Raw genomic sequence first — 21,671 nt, 5'->3', positions numbered from 1 at the left:
TTTCAATAACAATAACAAAAGTGCAATCCTGACACGACACGTGAATAACAACGTTTTTTTCTTCCAAATCACTTTTGTGCACAAGATAATTGTTTCCACAACGACATGGGTACGAGAAATAATCTTCGCTGTCAGATTTCTCTAAATCACTTGGTACCAACGTCGCGTATATGGTTGCTCCGATTGCCTCCAATTCTACTTGTCGGAGTTGACTATCGTAGTCTTGTCTCAGTTGAGGATTGCTAAGAATCTTCCACGCAGAGTTTATTTCGTGAAATGCCGTGCAGCTTTTTGATACATCCTCGTTTTTGTCGGGATGAGATTCTAAAAGTTTTCGATGATAGGCTTGTTTTAGTTTCTCGGCTGTAGATGTCGGAGAACAGCCGAGAATTTCGTAAAGGTTTTTGTTTGACATATCCATATTACCTGAAAATTGTATGGCAATTAATTTCATACGACGAAAGTATTAAATGCATACTACACATTACTGAACAAATCTAATATTCTAAATTCTAATATAACAACAAATGATGCTCATGAAACACAAGTTTTTCCAGGAACAATCATTGACCACGTAAACAAGGTTCTAACCTCCATACCATCGAATGAAATCACACGAAACACGCAATCCGCAATTTCTTTCTCTCAATCAAATAAGATACACTCTTAATTACAATACACAATTTTTTCCCCCAAACAATCTCAGCCGAAACAATCCACAACTGTACCACTTTGCATCACGTAAGGTAAGAGCACGTGTTGTATATACATGTCATGCCATTTTTTTTCCTGACGAACGCATACACGCATATCAAAAACACGTGCGGACGCGCGTGCGCTGTCTGCTCTTCGTTCATTCAAATGCCATGCCCGCTTTTTCGCTCAAAATTCAAGGGCAAGCGTTTACCCGCGGACAACCTGCCTTTTTTTCGTTGGCGAAGGTCAGATTGATAAATTAACATTAGTCAAAACATTAACCGTCGAATGATCTTTCGTAAAAAATAGTGGATTGTGTAATCGAGATGATGTAGGTATAACCTAATTTAAGAAGAAATGAGCTCACGCGTATATATTATCACACAGCTATATAATTTGAAAGCTCGCGTGGGTCTTATGATAATTTTCTAAACAGGAATTTTGACATTTTTGTCACGCGTTCAAAACTTAAATTCAAAATGATATGCTTATACGCACTACACAGATACGTCAGTTCAATATAAATGTACGAGTACAAGCTCTAATAAGAATGATAGTGCCCAAATAGAAATTTCTTAACCTTAATTAGGTTCATTTACATTTTTCCTTGTCGTTCCATGGAAAATCGCAAAAAGAACACTAAAAATGATATATTAAAATGTAATTTTAAAAACGCAAGGTTACATTTTTCAGATAAACCATCGGGGCGCGCTCTCGAACGAGATAGAAAAGATAATGGAAACTGTAATTTTCTGGAAGCGAAATTATCTGCCAAATTGGCTTAGCACCGCGAATGTGCTTTTCCCGTTTGCTGCATGCGTTACTATATGCGGTCACGTATCACCGCTGTAAAAAAATTCGAACGAATATTTATAGACACACGGATGAATTGTTAAAAAAAGTTCCCCAAGGTGATAAGTATTTAGCCAGCAATAAGATATAATTGTCATATATTGAATTCACATTTGTAAAACGTCAAATTGTAGGAGCGTCCGACTCGAAGTATATCTCAAAAGGTTCGTCATGAACTCGTGATGTAGAATCCACAAATTCATTAATCAATAAGGAATAGTAATTAGAAGTAATTAAAGTTGTATCATCTATTTACGCTGATAATTCTTAAAAATTAAAAAATTCAATCAAACATCTCTTTTGCCCTGTTGGCCACAAAAAATAAATTAAATATTCACGCGACACTTTTGCACACGCAAAGTCACTGTCACATCCATATACCACAAGTACCCATCCATATAGGCACGCGTAGACTGGCGGACTGGCTGGCACGTAATATTACATATACATACACATATTGGACGTCTAGTCGCAGTACTTCGAAACGAATCGCAATTTACAGGCAGCGCCAGTCAAAGTCTCGTCGTCGTGAGGTCCGCATCTGGTCCGCATGAGTCGTGTGCGTGCAGCTGAGAGAGAGAACGAAAAAAAACACAACGCTGCACTGGCTATTACAGCCGTGTGTGGCGCGGTGTCGTTGGTGTGTGGCGCGGTGTCAGTAGTGTAGCTTACTCTATTTTTTAGTACATACAATAATTTAGAGCGTATTGCTGATGCTGAATCTTATCATTATGTAATTTTTGCGGGGGAGAGAGTGCGTACGCGAAGGAGAGCCGAGAAAAAGAGAGGCATGAGCACAAGTGAGGTTAAACAGCAGCGGAACGGGCGCAGCTGCGTCGTCGACGACAAAATGCCGCCGTCGGCTTTCGTCAGGTAAGAGAGCTGCTCCCCTTGTCCTTTAACTACTTTATCGTCTCGTTCTCGTTTAGTTATGTATTATATCGAGTGATTAAAGTCATGCAGCGCGGGTTGTGTGTTACTACTGTAACCGCGCGTAAAATTCTAGGTACTTTTTTTTATCGTCGCACAAGTTGTGCTCGCTTATCAGCAGTAAATTTACGTAAATAAACAGTAGCCATTAAGCACTCATCACCTGTATGTCGTGCACGGCGGCAAGCTGCATTTATTGACGTTGCGAGGATGTGGTCATAGTTGATATCTGATAATATAACAAACGACGCATCACCTAGTGGTTTACCGATGATCGAATATTAGGATTTCTCACGCATCGATACTTTAATTTATAGTTTTCACACCAGCGCATACAATGCCTACGCGAGTTCCTATCATTTATAGAGCTGCAATCAAGAAACGTTGAATAATGTCGCATCTGTTTATCGTTTGAATTTAAAAGCTCATATATACGTATGTCTCCCCTGCCGTATGTGGAGCGACACAATGTATGAATAAAATCAGTTCAACTCATTTAAATTTCACACTGAGCTCTCTAAATTGATCTATTATGTGTCTAGTTATTTTATTATGGATTGAAATATATTTTTATTAAACGTCGCTATTTTTTCAAGAAGTTTATTTCTATTGTTAACATGTAATTTTTTAATAAATAATTAATTTGAAGCATTTTAGAGTGTGCTTATTACTAATTGGCATCAGGTGGAACCTATGAGTCATCAATTTCATTATCAAGAATTTAACGTTCAAATCTTGCAAAAGATTTTGAGAGTGTGACCTTTCATGTGTCACTATCTTATTATGTCTAGCAGACTGAAAACCTCATTTATAATCTCAAAAACTCAACAATTTCTAACTAAAGAAACACATTGTTTATTTTATTAGCACCGCAGACATGTGCAATAAAAAATTATTGATATGAATTTCATGATTGATTGATTACTTCCCTATTGAACTTTAGTGCAGATACATTTTTCATATCTAGATACGTACACAGCTGTTTTTTGCGTCTGTTATTGACAGTCGGGTCATTTACTTCATTAGTCTCATGCACGAACTAAAGATAAGTGGGAGATGGAAGTGAAATTTAACTTGAATCGTCTTGTAAGAGTTGCCTTGATTCTTAACAATGTAATTGCATAAGTGGACTCAGTAGAATTACTGGCAGTTGATTTTTCATTAATACTACATAAAAATGTGCAGGGTTTAAAAAATTGTCGTTAATACAAATATGTAAAGCAAAAAAATAATCAGGAAAATAATAATTTTAAATTAATAAAAAAGATACAAAGCTACTTTTTGATTGTTGTGGCACACTCAAGTCACATTTATATAATCAATGATGCAGACAATTTTTTTCATTATAGCTATCATTAAGTATCATTGGATTATTAATAATTTACTTTCCACTTGTCATGCTTGTCTGCTTACACAATAACCAATTTGAAGGAGAATATAGATTGATGCATTTGCCAAAATGATGATTGTAAGATATAGAAACCTTAGAAAGTAATATTGTTAATCTTTTATACCTCTGTATATGTGACATCATACATTATTTTTACTGATGACCTTATTCAAGCAGTTCATGCATATTTCTGATACAAAGACTTGCAGAGGAAATATTTATCATGTTACTGTTTCAATTTCCCTCTTTTTCTTTTCTTTCAGATATATCACATGTGCAGTAAATATATTAAAATGTATAGTACGAACTATATTTGTTCTTGTGAACAACGTGTACTGTATACCAACATATATTATTTGGATGATGCTGTTGTTCCCTGTCAAAGTTTATCATCCACAAACTTACTGGCGTTTGGAGGGTCTTTTTTTTCATTGGTTATTAGCGATGGTATCTATGTGGACTTGGTCAGCAGGATATGAAGGTAATTTAAACTGACAACAATTCCATTTCCATTAATCACAATAAATTTATTTGGTAAAATCGTGTTTTTATTATATTTTCCAGTGGTTGAACAAGGAGACGATATTAAAAGAATTATAAATGATAGAACTTTGGTTATTGCCAATCACCAAAGTACAGGTGATGTTCCTATATTAATGACTACTTTCAATGCCAAACCCAACGTACTGCCCAATCTTATGTGGATCATGGACAGTGTATTCAAATACACCAATTTTGGTCTTGTATCGCTGCTTCATCATGACTTTTTCATAGCATCTGTATGGATTTATACTTTTTCTGAAAAATTCATTGTTACCTTTTTATTAATTAGGATTTTGATGATTAAATAGGGACGTAAAAAACGAGACGAAAGTTTGCGATCTTTACAAAAACATTTGAAAGAGTCGTACATACCATTAAATAGAAAGTGGATGGTCCTCTTTCCAGAAGGTGGCTTTCTTTGCAAGAGACGAGAAACATCGCAAAATTATGCAAAGAAAAATAATCTCCCACTACTGGAAAACGTCACTCTGCCAAGGGTTGGAGCGCTACAAACTATAATTGACATTGTGGGTCCTATTCAAAATAATAATTCGTCCACAGGATCAAACTCTACTTCAAGTGAGAAATATGAAAATGGACATCGGCTTTCATTCGATTTATAATCGAAAATTAACGAACGAATTCATTTTTAGTTCTCTCAGTAACGAAGTCGGAAATCAGATGGGTACTCGACATAACAATTGCATATCCTCAAGGAAAACCAATAGATTTATTGACAATTATAACTGGAACAAGGCCACCGTGCAACACTGTTCTTTTTTACCGAATCTTTCCTACGTCATCAGTAAGTTATTAAATACTTTACGAAAATAGAGGTTGATTGTTAAGTAGAAAAAACGATAATTACCTTTTATTATTACACGTTGATTCGGATGTAAAGTACAAAATGTTACAAGAGAACTAATTTTTTATTGGTCTCTATTTCAGGTCCCCAAAGAACCCGAGCAACTATCAAGATGGTTATTCGACAGATGGACCGAGAAAGAAGCTTTACTAGAGAATTTCTACAAGCACGGAACCTTTATAGGTACTCAGCAAATAGACCTGGAAAATTCAATGATCCAACAAGATCCTCTACGTTACCTAGTCCTTCATCTATTTTTCATGACCTCCAGTTATATTCATTACAACATGATATCCTATGCATTATCTTATCTCTGGTAATGTTATTGAATCATCAGTTAATTTTTGGAAAATTGATTTTTTCAAACAGTTTCTGATTCGATACCATTGAGCTTATCTCTATTTATTGAGAATAGTTCAATTTTTGTGATTTGAGTAATGCTTTTGAGTGGCTGTTGTTTTTTTTCTTTCTTTTTTTTTTGTTTTTTTTTTGTTTTTTTTTTTTTTTTGAGCAACACTGTGAGGTGTTTATAATATATTGTTCTCACATAAAATCACAGATACAACAATTTTAAATTGATGAATGATTTTACTTAGTACAGGAATGAAATTTAAAAGTTTAAGGTGTCTTCTAAACTTTTGGCAATGGTAACGCATTTTTTATAAAAGCTTTTAAATTTTTTGATAGAGCAATGTGAATTAACACTGCAGGCTCGATGAATTTTCATTGAAAATTGAAGTGATATAAAATTACGAGTCCACAATGAACTGTATTAATCGCACATTCAAGAAGTTTTAATGAAATCTTTTAGCGACACATGAGTATTTGTAACTATATGTACATGTGAACATTTCAGCTCTCGCGTTTAAGTGGGACTTTAATCGCATTTTTTATGTACAGCATGAATGCGTTTTAGCCTAGTGTTTCAAATCAAAAGAACGTGTTTCACAGTGTGGGGTTCAAATTCATAGCAAAAAACAAACGTACTAAGAGAAATATATACGTATTATAAACAAGTAAGACATCACTGTCGCAAGACAAATTATAAAGAAGCGAAAGGAGCTCGTGTGGATAAAAACGGAAAAGTATTCTTAGCCAAGATTTTTTAAATAATTATTTTTTATTAACAAGAAAACTAAGAAACACTACTCTAAAGTTTATGCCAAGGCTTTCTTACATTGATACTCTAATGAATGATTAATATTTGTGATTAAAAAAAGTTCGACCTTGCGTTAATTTACTGTCAGGGTACTCGATTTTCCTACGTAAAAGTAATTATTATTTAACGAAACTAAAACAAACGAAGCCTCGAAACACTGGTTTGGTTAAGAAAGATGGCAGAGATATGGATATGATAGCGGCGGAGGAGTCATTTGCAAGTTAGCTTTATTCAACTAGTGCTAAGAACTTGTTAACTACACAAAGAATACACACCTACATAGCGACTATTGTAAATAAGCGAAAAGATTATGTATTTATGCATAATTTTCGACGGATAGGGCGATAATAGAAGAGGGGATGAAAGTGCAAAACAACTGTTATTCGCTCTATTGAGCGAAACACCATTATTCGTTCCCATTCTCGTGTAATGCCGATCGATCGGTCGATCGGATGATCAATTATTTTTTGCTGTGAATGAACGATGAAATTTCAACTCGATCGTGCCTTTTGCTCTTGCTAGCAATTTATTGAATAATGTACGTCATTTTGTAAATAGAACTTTTGTACGCTCAAAGAGCCAAAAACAAGTAATTAAGAATTTAACGGTTACAAAGAAAAGTAATAACACAGTCTTTTTTTTCCGAAAATTTTTTACTTGAGTCCCATATCCTCTTTTTCGTTTCTTTTTACGCTAAATTGACCGAGAGTCGTTCTGGTAACGTAATATCTTCAAGAAAAAAAACATTTTTCTGGTTATATTTCTTTTAACATGGTCGTTTGCGCAGCCTAATAGATTGATTTCATGTAAATACTTATAGGACAATTTTATGTGTATTTATTCGTGGATTTTTAATATAATGATAACTTTGAAAATTTGTTCTTTAATTTTTCTTTTAGCTAAATAGAGAATTGTTTCGTTGATTGAATTTCTTAAATGATTTGAAACGAACACTGTTTTTTATATTAATTATGTGTAATAATTAAAGTACTTTTCTGACAAGTTAAAAGAATAATTTAACCTTAATACGTTAACGCAAATTAATATTCAATGTAAAAGTATGAATTAAATGTAAATTATATATAAAATATGTGAACAATATCTTCATGAAAAGAAAATCAATTGATGTACTGTAATACATCAACTTCTAAAATGTATACATAAGAACAAATGATCAATTATATGCTGTAGATATGAAAACGCATATCACTAATATATAATTTATGTGCAGTTTTCAAAACGTCTACTTTTTGACTACATTTAAAAAATAATGAAGCAATGCTGAAGCACTAATTAATGAAATACTTTTGTTTGATCTTAATGCGCTATTAAAAAAAGACGTCCATCAGCATGGCATTTAAATGGGTGCATTTAGAGGCTTTTTTATTTTTTCAATACACCATTTCCCTCTTTCTTGCCCAAATAAACTACGATGAAAAAGAAAAACAAACAATTTTAAGGTTTTATCTGTAATATATTTCCGTTGGAGCGCACCTTTTTTTTTCTTCAACGAAACAATGTATGACTACGTGCGTGCAAAGAAATTGAAATGAAGTTGTATATTTGATATATTACATCGCCATCTCTTTCCTATGATACCGCATAATCGTAAATATATGTAGTGCGTATTTTTACACTTTACGGGAGCGAAAGAATGAATAGTTTCGAAAGTATCTATCCGGCGGTAAAATTTGCCGCAGAGTGAAACGAATATAGGTATGCAAGAGTTTGTGAGTTTTAAATGCATAATAACACTAATAAATAATAAGAATCTAAAGTAACTGTAATCTTTATTGCAACTCTACCATAATTTTCTTTGCTATTTTTTAGTGAATTTTTTAAGCACTGATTGAGATGATATAGAACGAAAAGCAATTAAAAACAATTGAATCAAATTGCCAACTCTAAATGGCGAGCCACTTAGGATTGAAATAAAATTCTATTATTTTCAATTATTTAGTTGAATACTTGAAGTAAATAAATAATTTTACGTATAAAATTGAAATGCGTTGTGCAGTCGATTTCTCAATTGTTGGAGCCGTTTCTTGCTCCGATTCTACTCTAATGCCATTGCAATTCGCTTCTTTAATAAAAGAAATTTTTAATACAATATGTTTTCCATGGTATTGTTAAAGGTCGAAATGAATTTAGAAATTAGAATTTCGAGCACGAAGTTTTTCACCTGGTTCAGCCAAAATTACAGTAAATTATAATCGTAGCTTTGAACTTGTCACTATTGCAATGCTGGGATTCTGTTTGTCGAAAGTGCTGTTTTCGACGCCCACTCAATGTTCGCAATGTCAGGCAGATCTAAGATTACTGTAGGGACACCATGCATCAACTAGCTTGGCAACGAGACAATTGGCCATTCGATCATGTTCATCTTCTCGCTTATAGTCGAAAGCACACGCCGCGTCATGTGACCAGAGGAGCTTGCGAACGAGTTTTCGGAGAAGCCGACGCTCGCAAGGGCAACGGCTTGAAATTGCTAATGGTGTTCGGTTGAACATCGCCTTGGCTTCAGACTCATTTAAGAATTGCGAGAATCTCAGCAAGATGTCAATGGCGCGAGCTTCAATTCAGAGTGCGAAACGTTAGCGGCAATGAGCCTCAATCTACGGCGATTCGTCGCTGGCCGACGTGATCATCCGAATCGATTTGCACAGAACAAAGTCAGCCGCGCGGTTGATTCATCGACCGATAACGCGATGGTGAACGAAGATGCCGAACCGCGCGCCCAAGCGTGTCCATTGGTCGTGAGCAGCCGTCGCTTCGTGCTTCGCGTTGGAGATCTTTGAATTGTCAATGGGATGGGCTGTTGATTTTCGGGCCGAGCAGAGCCGTCGCCAAATCGGCGATTTGAAGCGCGCGTCGATGATAATAGGCGATTACATATTTCACCAAGGATGTCTTTACGCTTCTTAAGTCGAGCTTGTACAGTTTGCAAGTACAATTTTCAACGTAACTCGCTCGACAAAATCGACTCGACGCGATCCGTCGATGGATAACTTTTTTTTTCCAAATAGTGCTAGCCGGAACCAACAGGTCGAACAGTCCACGCGAGTTATTTTCTCATCGAATATAGGCAAACCGACATGTTTCATTTGCGAACTTTAGTGTCGTCGAATCGCCAACCGAAGTGTGCTGGACTCTTCGATAAAACTGAGCAAAGGCAATCGAAATAGCGCACTCTGTAATTCGACGTTGCGGATAAGACGTATTATCGGGCAGATCGAACAAATAACTTTTTCTTGTTCCCGAGTCAAATAAATGTCATCTAAATAGGTACGCGCTCAGATATTGAATATCCCCTCGTTAGTGGCTGCATTCTCGAATGGAATTTTTTCAATTGACATCGAAAGCAAACGAAGGTCAATTTCAATGAGACTTCAGTTGGCGTTCCGCGTAGAAGACAAACTTTATTCTAACTGTTGAAGTTTTATATTATATACTTATAGCTGCGCGATCTACGTGTCGCTCGCTCGATGCGGACCGTGTGCAGCGAAATTCATTCGCGCGCGTGGGCAATTGAAAATTAGAATAAAGAGATTGGCGGCGAACCGAGCGAAACGAACCGAACGATAAGTCGAGCGCAAACTTTTAATTTCCAGAGTGCCGTCGGCGAGTCGCCGACGCTTAATTATGGGCGTTTCCGTCGGGCGTCATTTATTATGCATTGGCCGATGCTAAGGTCGACGCTTTCACCTATACCGATGTAGCGCGCGTCGCGCGTCGCACTGGAAAAAAAGAAAAATTAAATAAACGGAGGCGGCGCAATTAGACAATCGTCGTCCGTTAATGTTGCATACCGTTGGCGAATGAAATATTAAAGAGCATCGGCGAAGGCCGCGTTCGCGCGTACATAGGAAAAAGTTGGGAGGCGCGGCAGGTATAGAAAATTCGGGATACCGTGGCGTACGGCATGAGCATCTACGAGGGACCCTACTTCAGCTTGAACCGAAAGCTGCTTACCTGCATCGGCTGCTGGCCCTACGCAGCGTCGAGGAGCGTCGTCAGGAGCTTCTTGGTGATCCTGCTCACCGTGCTGTCCATACCTCACGTGAGCGCGAGCATTCGACTCTCCGGCTTTGATTATTCTTTTGTTTTCTTTGCCGAACTCTTCACCTTGTTGGCAAAGCAGTGAGCGAGTGCTCGGCAATAATGCCTTCTCTTCTTCGAAAATCGGCTCGTTTTCATCGTAGCCACGCTGCATTTTATTCGATAAGACAAATGGCAGCTGCCTCTCTTGCGAGCGACCGATCTACGGTCCGTACAAACAAGCGCGTTCGCGAGGGAGAGAGAGAGAGAGAGAGAGAGAGAGAGAGAGAGAGAGAGCGCGCCCAGTACAGCGGATACACTTGTGCTCGCAGTCGATCAGCGCGATAATGCACTACACGAACATGGACAGGCTGATGCTGAGCGTCCTCGTTACCGTCACCATTACACTCATGACGATGAAGATCGTGGGCCTGGCGCTGGCCGAGGGCAAGGTAAGTCCGCTAGGCCGAGCCCGAGGCGCCACGGCTGCACGGACGCGTCGTATGCCCGCAGATGAGAAACGTGTACGACAGCTTGGCGAACAACTGGGCGGTGACGCGCAGCGAGAAGGAGCGCCAGATCCTGGTGAGGTACGCGAGGAAAGGCAAGCTCATGACGACCTTCTACGCGGGTGAGTGCAGAGCTGTCGTCGGCAGTCCGCGCGGAGCTCGCTCTAATCGATCGACGTCGGTCCAAGTGTCCATGACGGCGTTCGCCGCGACCATCATCATGCTGCCGTCGATACCCAAGATCCTGGACGTGCTGGCCCCGCTGCCGCGGCCGCGGGAGCACGTGTACGTGACCGAAGGTGAGTACTTCGTCGACAGGAGCAACTACTTCGCGGAGCTGTTCGCGATCGACGCGCTCACGGTGCTGTTGGTGATTCTGACCACGGTGTCGGTCGACTCCATGTACGCCACCTGCAGTCTGCAGTGCTGCGCGCTCTACGCCATCGTCAGGTAAGGGGGCTCCTCCTCCCCTAACAGCGCGCAAACTGAACCACTTGCGCGCGTGTGTCGGCAGCCATCGCCTGCGAGCGCTGCGCTCGATGGGCTCCGACGAGGCGGCGGCGGCGGCGTCGTCGTCCGTCGGCGCTCCGCAGCCCGGCTCCAACGAGTGGCTCGTCCAAACCATTTTGCTCCATCGCTCGGCCCTCGAGTACCCGTATCGTTCGACTTTAACGCTCGCTCGCCCAAGCCCAACGACGACAGCTAACGAGCGCGCGCTCTTTTGTTCCCTTGCTCTCAGCTTCACCTCGGCCATCAACGACACGTTCTCCGCGTGCTTTCTGTGCATCGTCACCGCAAACCTCGTGCTCATCCCGCTGAGCGCTTGCGCCGTGAGTCGCACGCTCCGCCGTTCGACGGCCGCGTCGCCGAACCGTTGATTCGTTCGCAGGTGATCGCCAACGTGGGCAGTCCTATCAGTACATTCACGTCGGTGTCCGTATTGGCGGGCATCACGCTTCACCTCTTCATCGTCTTCTGGCCAGGTCAGCAGATCATCGATCACGGGGACGGCCTTTGCGAGGACGCGTGAGTTGCGATCGGGAGGGTCGCATCGCGCCGATCACCGACGTAACCGCGCGATCTCTGGGTCCCGTTGCAGCTACAGCGGCGAGTGGTACACCACGCCCATGTGCACCAAACGGCTACTCGTCATCTTCATGCTGCGCTGCTCGAGGGCCTCGCCGCTGACGGCCGGCAGACTGATGCTCATGAATTACGAGACCTACGCCAAGGTACCCTCGACGTCCAACTTCTCTGCCCGTCGTTCCGATTTTCACGCCTACCCCTGATCGCTTGCAGATCATGAGAACGGCCCTGTCTTACATCACGGTACTCGCCTCGTTTCGTTGACAGTCTCGTGCGTTGCTGCATACGCACCGTATTAATTTCAACCATGGCAATGCACTTCTTCGATCCCGTTTTCTCTCTTCTCAATTTCACGTACTCGTAGGAAATAGTCTATTCGGCACTTTCAGGTAAGGTCTGCCGAAGAACAACTCGCTAATACGTTTCGGTATACTCTGTCAAACGATTATCAATTAAAATTGGTTTCATCAACCTGTCGACTATAATTCTTTTGCTCCATCGAGTAATTGTCTATAACACGGCTTTGACTGCCGGCAAATGTGTGGAGAACTTTCACTGAAACCGAAATGACTGCCGAAGGCTTTCTGCAAATCTGCTAGAAAATAACATTATTATTAAGATTAATACTATTTCTACGAAAAAGACAACGTTTATTTACCGATGAATTATTTGACGCAGCTTGATGCACTCGAAACCCTCTTTTTCTCAATTTATCCATGGTTTTCCGTATACATTTCAGTGTGGCAACAATTGTTCGGAATTTTCCTATCCGACACTTCAATATATCCATTTGACATGATAATTTCAATAAAAGTCTAATGAAAAAGATATCTGTACGCATACGAGAGACGAGCCTAGAGTGATTTGAGGAACGCGTATGTTAACCAACAGTAATACCACTGTTCTACGCCGTGGAAGTAACGAGTGTCGATTGGCATCGATTCGCTAATTCCCGTTGCCAATACAGGTATAAATGCCCTGCCATGGAAATAGAGTAAACCGTTATGACTTTACAGCAGGAATGTTCGTTTCGTACGTTTGCGATAAATTCCGAACTTAAAAAATTGCCGATCAAAGTATAGTTTGATGAGCGATCTTATACGTTATTTCTTGATCAGAGGAAATGACGCTTGCTTTGTAGTCACCGTTGCAGCCGTGAAAAATACCTATTACCAATTTGAAACTTAGAGCTTTTATACTTTTCCCCGATAAATATCGTCGTTTCGATGCACGATGTACGATATCTAAAACGATTGCGAAGTTGAAGATAAATCTATCGATAGATTGACAGTCAACTATAATGATCGCGAAGGTAGCGCATTGCAGTATTCTGCGTTTGCTTTTACATTTTAAATTGTTTCTAATTGCTCCCAAAGTAAATGCACGATCGCGGCGTCGAGTTGTTTTGGAAGTCGACAAGGTGTTACCAGAACTATGAAGGTTTCCGGTTGACCGTTACCCGAAGACTGGCGCAAATCGCGCAAAGTCGTCCCCTCGATCCTCCGTGAGTTCTCGTGCATATAGTGCTCTGATAAAAAGTGCATGCCCCGTCGAATCGCCGCAACGAAATATTCAATGCGCAGGTGTCAGAGCTTGAGTGTCGCATCAATGATTTCTACGCGATAATGGTTCTCGCGGACACGCACCCTTTTTTCCGCATCGGACTTTGTTGGCTAAATGCCAACAATTCTGAACGCATAAAGTGCGTATATTCATCTTCGATAAACGCGATAGCAGCTGCGGAAAGCAACTGTAGTGTTTCTCGGACACTATATGTTTAGTTTCACTACACCAATCGACATATCGACACATCAGTTCTTACAGCAAATAATCCAAATCATTATCCTTTGTTTAACTACTTTACTTAGAAAAAGGTAAGTTACATTTATCAGCAACTAATTAAGCAAATTAATGTATTAATCATCAAAAGCAGAAATTAAAAAAAAAATTGCATTGTTTTCTTTTTTAGAGTTAGCAAAATTATAAGAATTCTTCCGTATATCCGTTTTAATCATTGCCCACATGAAAATTGCTCGTGTAATATAAAGTTTGACAGGGAGAATTTCACAAAAATCAATAAATTATTTTCTCAATCTTTTTGTTACTTCGCGTTACTTACGAGAGAACGCGCTTGAAAAGCTATATTTATTGAGAATCGGATAATTTATAGTGAAAATCGAACGTTATATTTTTTTCCACAATATCACAAAATAGTCGAGAGAATGAAATATGTAAAAGACAATTTGGTTTTTGCGTTAATATTGTTGAGTTTTTAAAAATAAAAATTGATAATCTTAATATTAAAATATTTGATTATAGCGATCTGCTCCTTTGCAAGAGCGCGTGCACTGCACAGCTGCGTAAGATTTGGAAAAGCGCGAGCGGTCGCATTATTTCCCTTTCCTCGGATCGGCGCATAAAAAACGCAATCGCATTACGAACGAATATAGTCGCGAGAAAGTATACGTCTCGCTGCGACTTTGCGCATAGCTGACATCGCCTGTCCCAGAGCGAAGGCCGCGCGACGCGCTCCTCATCAACGATTCTCGCCAGCTGGGACACGTTGGCGAAGAGAGACACGCGCGCGTCGAGCGATTTCGTCGCGTGACCAGCGAACGTTACGGGCCCTTCCCTTTGCTTTCGCTCTACGGCGTTCGAATAACGAATGCCGTCGTCCAAGCCGGAGACGTTTCTCCGTCGGCTAGCTTACGTCGATCGACGAGCGCGAAAGCGCGACGTTGCCCCGCGCGAAGGATCGGCGCCATGTTGCCGTGCGCGCGACGTAGTCAGCGCCTCGCGACCAAACTGCCGTGCGCAACGATTGTCCGCGCGGCCGCCGCGATCTCGCCGAGGACCCGCGCGCACGGCGTGTCCACCTTCCGACCACACCTTTCGCAGCTGCGCGAGCGCGTCCAACGGGGAGCGAGCGCCGCGTCCGCGGGCCGCCATTATTACGCTCGCGAACTTTGACTTCGCACGCTCGTGCCGAGGTCGCCGACGGCTGTCCCACGCTCGCGGACGCGCCATCGAATTCTTCGTTCGTACCGCGTCTTTCGGCCAGGATCGATGACCAATGGTATGCGGGCAACACGAGCGGAAATCACGCGTAGAAGGCGCTGCTGCACTGCGTGTACGAGGATACCTTCCGCTTTCTGCCGCCGTTGCCAAATGCACGCTGCCCCGCGTCTTTCTTCTTCGGTTGTCACGATAGATCGCCTTGTTCGAAAGTACAAAATCCCACGAAATCGAAGGAAAATTTCAGGCAAATCCAATAGTACATCGAATATATTCTGCGAATGGTACTTGCGATTAATTATCCCATGCGCTTGAAAAGATCGATAAGGGGTTGAGACGCGCGCACCCGTTTGCGACGAGCGACGATTTTTCTTCTCCGTGGAATACTTCACCGAGTATTTTGGTGACAAAGTACTCGATGACCGACGCTAGATCGGCATTCCACTGACGCCTAGTATCGATCTAAAACTTTGCGAGAACAAAGTCGCGCGAAGCTAAAATTGCTTTCTCGAAAGATTGTCGATAGTTTTATTTGTGAGAAGACTCGTGCATGAAAATACACATGCTGTAATCTGTATACATTGTGCGGTGTCACGTCGTTCATTGAATCTCCATTATCATTGTCATTGTTTCGTATATTAACCGTTTCGTCCATTCTGACATTCGAACTTCATCCCAGCCAAGCCTACGACTATACATTTTTTTATAGGAATGTTTATAACTGCCTCAACATTTTTATTCTTTTTGTGTTCATCAATACAAGTTTTTAACGGACGTTTTGTCTCATCTATGTACAACGTATTGACGATTATTCCAGAAAATCACTCATTCCTAATAACAAAGCTCTTATTATACGGGTGTAATTCCTCTCATATGCCCAACAAAAGGGAATAGATCTACGTTACCTCCTGATCTTCCAAGTGCATGCATCGCTGTAATGCCAAATAACGTGTATTCTTGAACATACAGTTATAACATTTGGATTGGCTAGAAAAATTGCGCGTGATGTTTGCTAACAATTTTTAATAAATTTATTCCTATAAAAACCGTATTAAAACGCTACGCAAATTCAATTTCTATTAATCTGAGAGTGTTCAACTTTTGGAATTTCTTTACTATCAAAAATTAAATTACACAAAATTATTAATCAGTTTTGTTGTGCTTGCCAATCACGAGTAATTTTTTTATTATTTTTCCGGCTCGATTTTCCTCGATTTCGCGATGAGTTGCTTCATCCGGTTGGATTCCCTGGCCGATAATATCGGTATTCGTATAATTTATACGCAGATACTAGTCTAAGACCCCAGGCTGAATCAGCTTTTCGTACGTATCGTACATCTAACAAAACAAATTTACCAATTTACCTTATAAAAACATTTATATAATTTACAAAACTATTAGACAATGAGTTGATTACATACGGCATGAATTATAAAGAAAAATAAATGAATAAAAATATTCGTGTCAGTGAATTTTTTTTTTAAATTCATACACACGCGCGCGCGTGCGCGCACGCACACACACACACACACATACACGCACAGATTTAAAAAAAAATAAAATTTACACGCGCGAGTAGATTAATTAAAAATATATCTGGGATATACTTTGAAAAATTTCATTCGAACCGGAATAAAGTAGACGACGAGCGCGTGCGCGAATCCAGGAGCGCGTTAAAAAAGCAAATGGCGTTCCCGATTATAAGTTCACATCTACACGACTGCGAAAGAACTCGGTGCAACGCATCCATTCAGTATATTGCATAAAATTCCTTCTGAATCCTTGTCCTCGTTGTCCTTCTCACGATTGATCTACAAATCTTTGTTAACAACAAACATTCCTCGAATACGAAACTAGCAAAAGCTCTAACAGGTACGATATTGTTCAACGTCAGCGTTTTTTCCTATTTGCTGTTGTCAATGTTTTTTTTTTCTTTCACGCGTGTTTTGTCATGACAAAATAATCAATACAGTTGAAGTGATTCATCAGTTGTTTTCATTGTGCGAGTTTTATCGAGAGAGTGCTCTACGTTATTGATAATTATTGGAGAAATAATTGTACTTGAAATCCTTGATAACTAAATTGTTTGACAAATTTTATGTCACTTTTAAAAAAAAAAGTTGATGAAATTCATTATAGTTAATAGTTACTGACTTTTTTGTGTTTCTAGAAACAAGATGGTCAAGTTATATGCTTTGACTATTCTTCACAAGGGACCAACATCAGCAACAACCCTAAAATCAGCATATGATGTTGATTCCTTCTCCTTCTTTCAAAGAAGTAGTGTAAAGGAATTCATGGCTTTTATTAGTAAAACAATAACAGAACGAACTCAGATTGCTGCTAGACAGAGCGTAAAAGAACAAGGTACTTCAATCTTATATATTTATAAAATGACAATCAGGAAAAATAATATTACTACCATCTTTTTTACTTTTTATCTTACAGAATACATGTGCCATGTATATGTCAGAGGAGATGGCTTAGCTGGAGTTCTACTTTCAGATCATGAGTACCCAAATAGAGTAGCTCATACGTTAATTACAAAAGTCCTTGATGAATTTGTATCTAAATATCCAGCACATACATGGACTACATTAAAAGAGCCAATAGTAGACTTCAATCAAGTCAACATTTACTTATCAAAGTATCAAAATCCTAGGGAAGCTGATGCTATGACCAGAATGCAGGAAGATTTAGATGAAACAAAAATTATTCTTGTAAGTTAACTTTGTATTAAATTATTTTTAGTACATTTATTTTTAGTATATTTAGAATATCTTTTGAATGTTTCAGCATAATACATTATCAGCTGTCCTTGAAAGGGGAGAAAAATTGGACGATTTAGTTCAAAAATCTGAAGATCTAAGTACCCAATCAAAAACCTTTTACCACACAGCTCGTAAGACTAATTCCTGTTGTGTTGTATTATAATGTACTTTTGTCCCACTGCTTAGACTAAAACTTGTATATCACTGCGCATATACTCGTGTTCGAGAATTTTTATAAGCATTCTACAGTTTTTCGAACCATTGAATTATATGTGAATTGGGCAGATGAATCCATTTATTGGACTAAGATTGTCCATTTACTAAACAAGACTTGAATGTTTTATCTGCATATATTATTAACTGGCATACCAATTTTACGCATAAATTTTTTAATACTGTTCTAGTGTTTCTCTGGCGCTATATCGAAGAGTTCACTGCCAGTTGATAGTAACAGTTTATTGATAGCAAAAATTCCAAAAACAAATGGTATAAAACTCATTAAGGAAACCTTTAAATGTTAGCCTGATAGTTGATCATGAGATAATATCCCATTGTTAATTAGACAATGTTTGTGTTGATGGTAAATGGCTATAAATTATTGTACTAGCTCTGTATACAAAATTCTAGTTCAATGGCTAGTAATTATGATATTTTAATAGGAATCAAAACAACATACACTATATTATTTTTTTAGTAATATGTCTATGAATGTCTATAAATCCAATGAATTCAGTACTCAAATTTAATTTTTAAATTATATGAATTTTAGTTAATTTGTAAAACCAATTATTTTTTACGTAAGAACATAAAAATTTATGTATAAATAATTATGTAGATATAGGGAAATGTGGATATTTTTTTTATCAAAATGCTTCATTACATAGAATATTTTAAATGTAAACTTGCTGTGAGATCATGATGATCTAATGAACTTGTTAAGAATTGCACAAAGTATTGAAAATGAAATTTTACTATAAAAAATCTTCAATGCCTATCTTGAAAACTTTCTAAATGTTTCCAATGAATATTGTTGAGTACCAAAAACTCGAATGCATGGATACAAAAATTCACATTCCTTGAAAAAAGTAAGTGAAAAAATATGATATGCAAGAAATTATAAATATGAGCTTTTATTACGTTACAAATACTCATAGTATTTACAAATAAACAGAGTTACATTTGAAAACATCAACTATAAAATCCGTTTAATTAAAAGTATATATTTATTGCAAAACTTAAATATAACTTTGTGGTTTAAATTAATAAAAATTGCATGTTTGTGATGTGAGGCGTCGTGTTAGCATTTGCAAGACTCTTACCAAAAATATTTATAGCAAATCGAGATATCATATGCAAAGGAATGTAAGTTTCAACATATAAAACGTATAATGTAACATACATATTTAAAGATTTTTTTTTATTTTAATGTATTCGCCGATTTTTCTGTTGCTATATTTGCATTATGTGAAATAACCAAAAACATTCAGCTATTTTTGAATATTCCAATAATTGTAATATTATATGAAACAAATTTATTTAAACATAACAATATATTTTTAAGCGTTACAAATAGCGAAAATTAATTTCTTTGATCCCCTAAAGTTATTTCTTTATTGAAAGTAGCAGGTAAAAACATAAAACAATAAAAACAATTTTTTAAGAAAGTAGCCTTTGATGAAGTCCGTTTATTTCTAATTTTATTTTTTTAGAAATTTTACTATTGTTGTTTGTATACATAAATAATTAACAATTTTCAGAAAAATAATAATAACTTTTTAACCGGATTTCAATTTTTGTTTCCTTTCATAATATTTTTGAATCAATGGTGTAACATGATCCTTGGCTAGTATAAATTTGTCTTTCCACAGAACATCTTTATCACCCTTTAAGATGTTATATCCTGGATCATATTTTGAATCTGGAATCTATCAAGTTAAATAAAATTTAATAGTACTTTATTTTACTCTAACATTATACGAATTACATATACAAATATATTTGATAAAATGTCATTTAAAAAATTCAAATAGTACTGACATTGTAAAAATATATCAGTCTCTAATTAGAAATATTTTTGATTTGATTTTTAAACATATTAAATTTAAACATTATCAATCAATTACCTATAACTAAAGTAAAATAGAAAAATACTTACATTATACCATACATTATCAAATGCTTTCCAATCCTCAGGTGACAAAATCATTTCTGGTACATCAGTTCTGGCAATATCCATGTTCATAAGATACATGTCAGAGTCATATGTGTAGTGCTTAATGTGAATCTTGTACTGAAAAGGTTCAAATCTCCAGTCACTTAACAATAGTTCTTTGTCAGGGATATCATCAAAGTTTAAGGATTCTATATCTTCAAGCACAATTTCAGTATCACCACCCTGTGACCAATCATAAATTAAGAGATGTGAGTGTTCACTGATCTTGGCTAAGTAATCACTCTTGTAACTTTCTTCAAGATCAGTGAGAAATTTGTCAGTGAGAGCTTTGTTATTTTTTTCATGTGGCAGTCCACGTTTTTTAATATTTTGCTGTTGACAAAAATAAAATTTTAATTATTACATCTTATAAAACTTCAAATAGCTAATCATTGATTTTTTTTCATAAAACTTACTTGGATAGTACTGACTGGAGCATCTAAATAGATTACCAAGTGCGGTCTCAAATAAAAGTGCAGTGATGCATCAAGAGCATCTTCATGGTATTCTAAACCTTTGGGTGTTAAATATTTATTCTTACACATTGCTTTAGCAAATACAGCATCACTCCATGGAGATCTTACAGTGACAACACCTTGTCCAGTACATAGAATATGAGCCAAGCAATTCATCCAAAGTTTTTGTCTCAACAGATACATGTACATTTGCATTGAACACGTGTTCACGTGAGATGGATTGTGCAGCCATCTTTCAATGTCCCATGTTCTTGCGTTTTCGGGTAACTTAGGATCTAATGATCTTACATCAAATCCCCAGTATGTGACATACAGGTCATCAAAAGTTGGTTGTGGCAAATATAAAAAGTCAAACTCTTTTGCCAATTCTTTGGCCAACTTGTTTTTTCCAATTGCTGGTGGACCATCGAGAACGATCAATTTGGAGTGCTTGTGAACTCGGCACTTGTGGACATCCATAAGCATTGTGAGGACAGTATATTCTTTCTCATGGTAGGGGAAAGGCTTGATGAGTGGAACCTCATCTTCATCTCGCCAGGCAGCTCTTGTGAGAGTTGCCACTTGGAATTTGTTTTTTGAGACAACCTGAGAAAATTGACAGCAATGTATTATTACATTATATGTTTATATCTAAAAAGCACTATGTAGAAATATTTTGAGTTTTTTGAGAAAATATAATTTTATGACAAGTATTGTCACTACAATCAATGTGTCATACAATATGTGCATATAGAACCAAGGATATAAACACTAGAAAAAAAAAACAAAAATTAACATTAAAGAAAAATTTTGACAAAATTACCGTCCGTACAAGATTAGTGAAAAATTAAAAATTGTATGAATTGTCTGAAAACTAATAACAACAAATAACTCCAAAATTAAAAAAATTAACTAGATTCGCACTAACCTTACATAACTCCTTGCCAATAGTAGAAAAAGGAAATTTAGCGGTTAAACCGCTTCTTAATGCCACAAACATGATTAGCTGTCGTAACAAATGAATAACTAGATGATCCCGTAGGGCACGAGACTCGTCTCCTGGAAAAATCCAATACGACCAACTTGATGTTTGTCGCGTTTTGTAGGGAGAAAAATATGTTGTAGTCCAGCAGACGAATAACTGCAACAG

General features: G+C 37.9%; 4 protein-coding genes across 5 annotated transcripts; 3 read left to right on the top strand and 1 right to left on the bottom strand.

Moving 5' to 3' along the window:
• Positions 1-2,060: 2,060 nt before the first annotated feature.
• LOC131672543 (acyl-CoA:lysophosphatidylglycerol acyltransferase 1-like) lies at positions 2,061-8,274 on the top strand. The gene is made up of 6 exons (XM_058949838.1): positions 2,061-2,421; positions 4,132-4,349; positions 4,433-4,647; positions 4,720-4,990; positions 5,065-5,216; positions 5,360-8,274. The coding sequence occupies exons 1-6, from the start codon at positions 2,339-2,341 to the stop codon at positions 5,594-5,596; spliced, it is 1,176 nt and encodes a 391-aa protein (XP_058805821.1). The 5' UTR covers positions 2,061-2,338; the 3' UTR covers positions 5,597-8,274.
• A 2,083-nt stretch (positions 8,275-10,357) lies between these two features.
• LOC131672568 (uncharacterized) lies at positions 10,358-12,374 on the top strand. Its single transcript, XM_058949875.1, has 8 exons — positions 10,358-10,495; positions 10,806-10,925; positions 10,987-11,104; positions 11,171-11,432; positions 11,497-11,812; positions 11,872-12,008; positions 12,082-12,214; positions 12,282-12,374. The coding sequence occupies exons 1-8, from the start codon at positions 10,358-10,360 to the stop codon at positions 12,330-12,332; spliced, it is 1,275 nt and encodes a 424-aa protein (XP_058805858.1). The 3' UTR covers positions 12,333-12,374.
• A 4,394-nt stretch (positions 12,375-16,768) lies between these two features.
• LOC131672554 (synaptobrevin homolog YKT6) lies at positions 16,769-19,433 on the top strand. Of its 2 annotated transcripts, XM_058949858.1 has the most exons (5): positions 16,769-16,955; positions 17,254-17,450; positions 17,532-17,803; positions 17,880-17,985; positions 18,259-19,433. In XM_058949858.1, the coding sequence occupies exons 2-5, from the start codon at positions 17,261-17,263 to the stop codon at positions 18,297-18,299; spliced, it is 609 nt and encodes a 202-aa protein (XP_058805841.1). In that variant the 5' UTR covers positions 16,769-16,955; positions 17,254-17,260; the 3' UTR covers positions 18,300-19,433. The 2 variants fall into 2 exon arrangements, with proteins under 2 accessions (XP_058805841.1, XP_058805842.1); XM_058949859.1 differs by having other exon boundaries at positions 17,880-19,433.
• A 47-nt stretch (positions 19,434-19,480) lies between these two features.
• On the bottom strand, positions 19,481-21,667 carry LOC131672553 (NADH dehydrogenase [ubiquinone] 1 alpha subcomplex subunit 10, mitochondrial). The gene is made up of 4 exons (XM_058949857.1): positions 21,450-21,667; positions 20,483-21,127; positions 20,010-20,399; positions 19,481-19,779 (listed from the first exon to the last, which is right to left on the bottom strand). Exons 1-4 carry the CDS (start codon positions 21,519-21,521, stop codon positions 19,630-19,632), a joined length of 1,257 nt encoding a protein of 418 aa, XP_058805840.1. The 5' UTR covers positions 21,522-21,667; the 3' UTR covers positions 19,481-19,629.
• Positions 21,668-21,671: the final 4 nt, after the last annotated feature.

Source organism: Phymastichus coffea, unplaced genomic scaffold, assembly GCF_024137745.1.
Source record: "Phymastichus coffea isolate CEN01 unplaced genomic scaffold, Cenicafe_Pcof_1.1 PCOF00153, whole genome shotgun sequence".
In the NCBI taxonomy this organism is placed as follows: Eukaryota; Metazoa; Arthropoda; class Insecta; order Hymenoptera; family Eulophidae; genus Phymastichus; species Phymastichus coffea.
The sequence above is the reverse complement of the archived record's forward strand: the minus strand, read 5'-3'. Positions and strand labels throughout refer to the sequence as shown.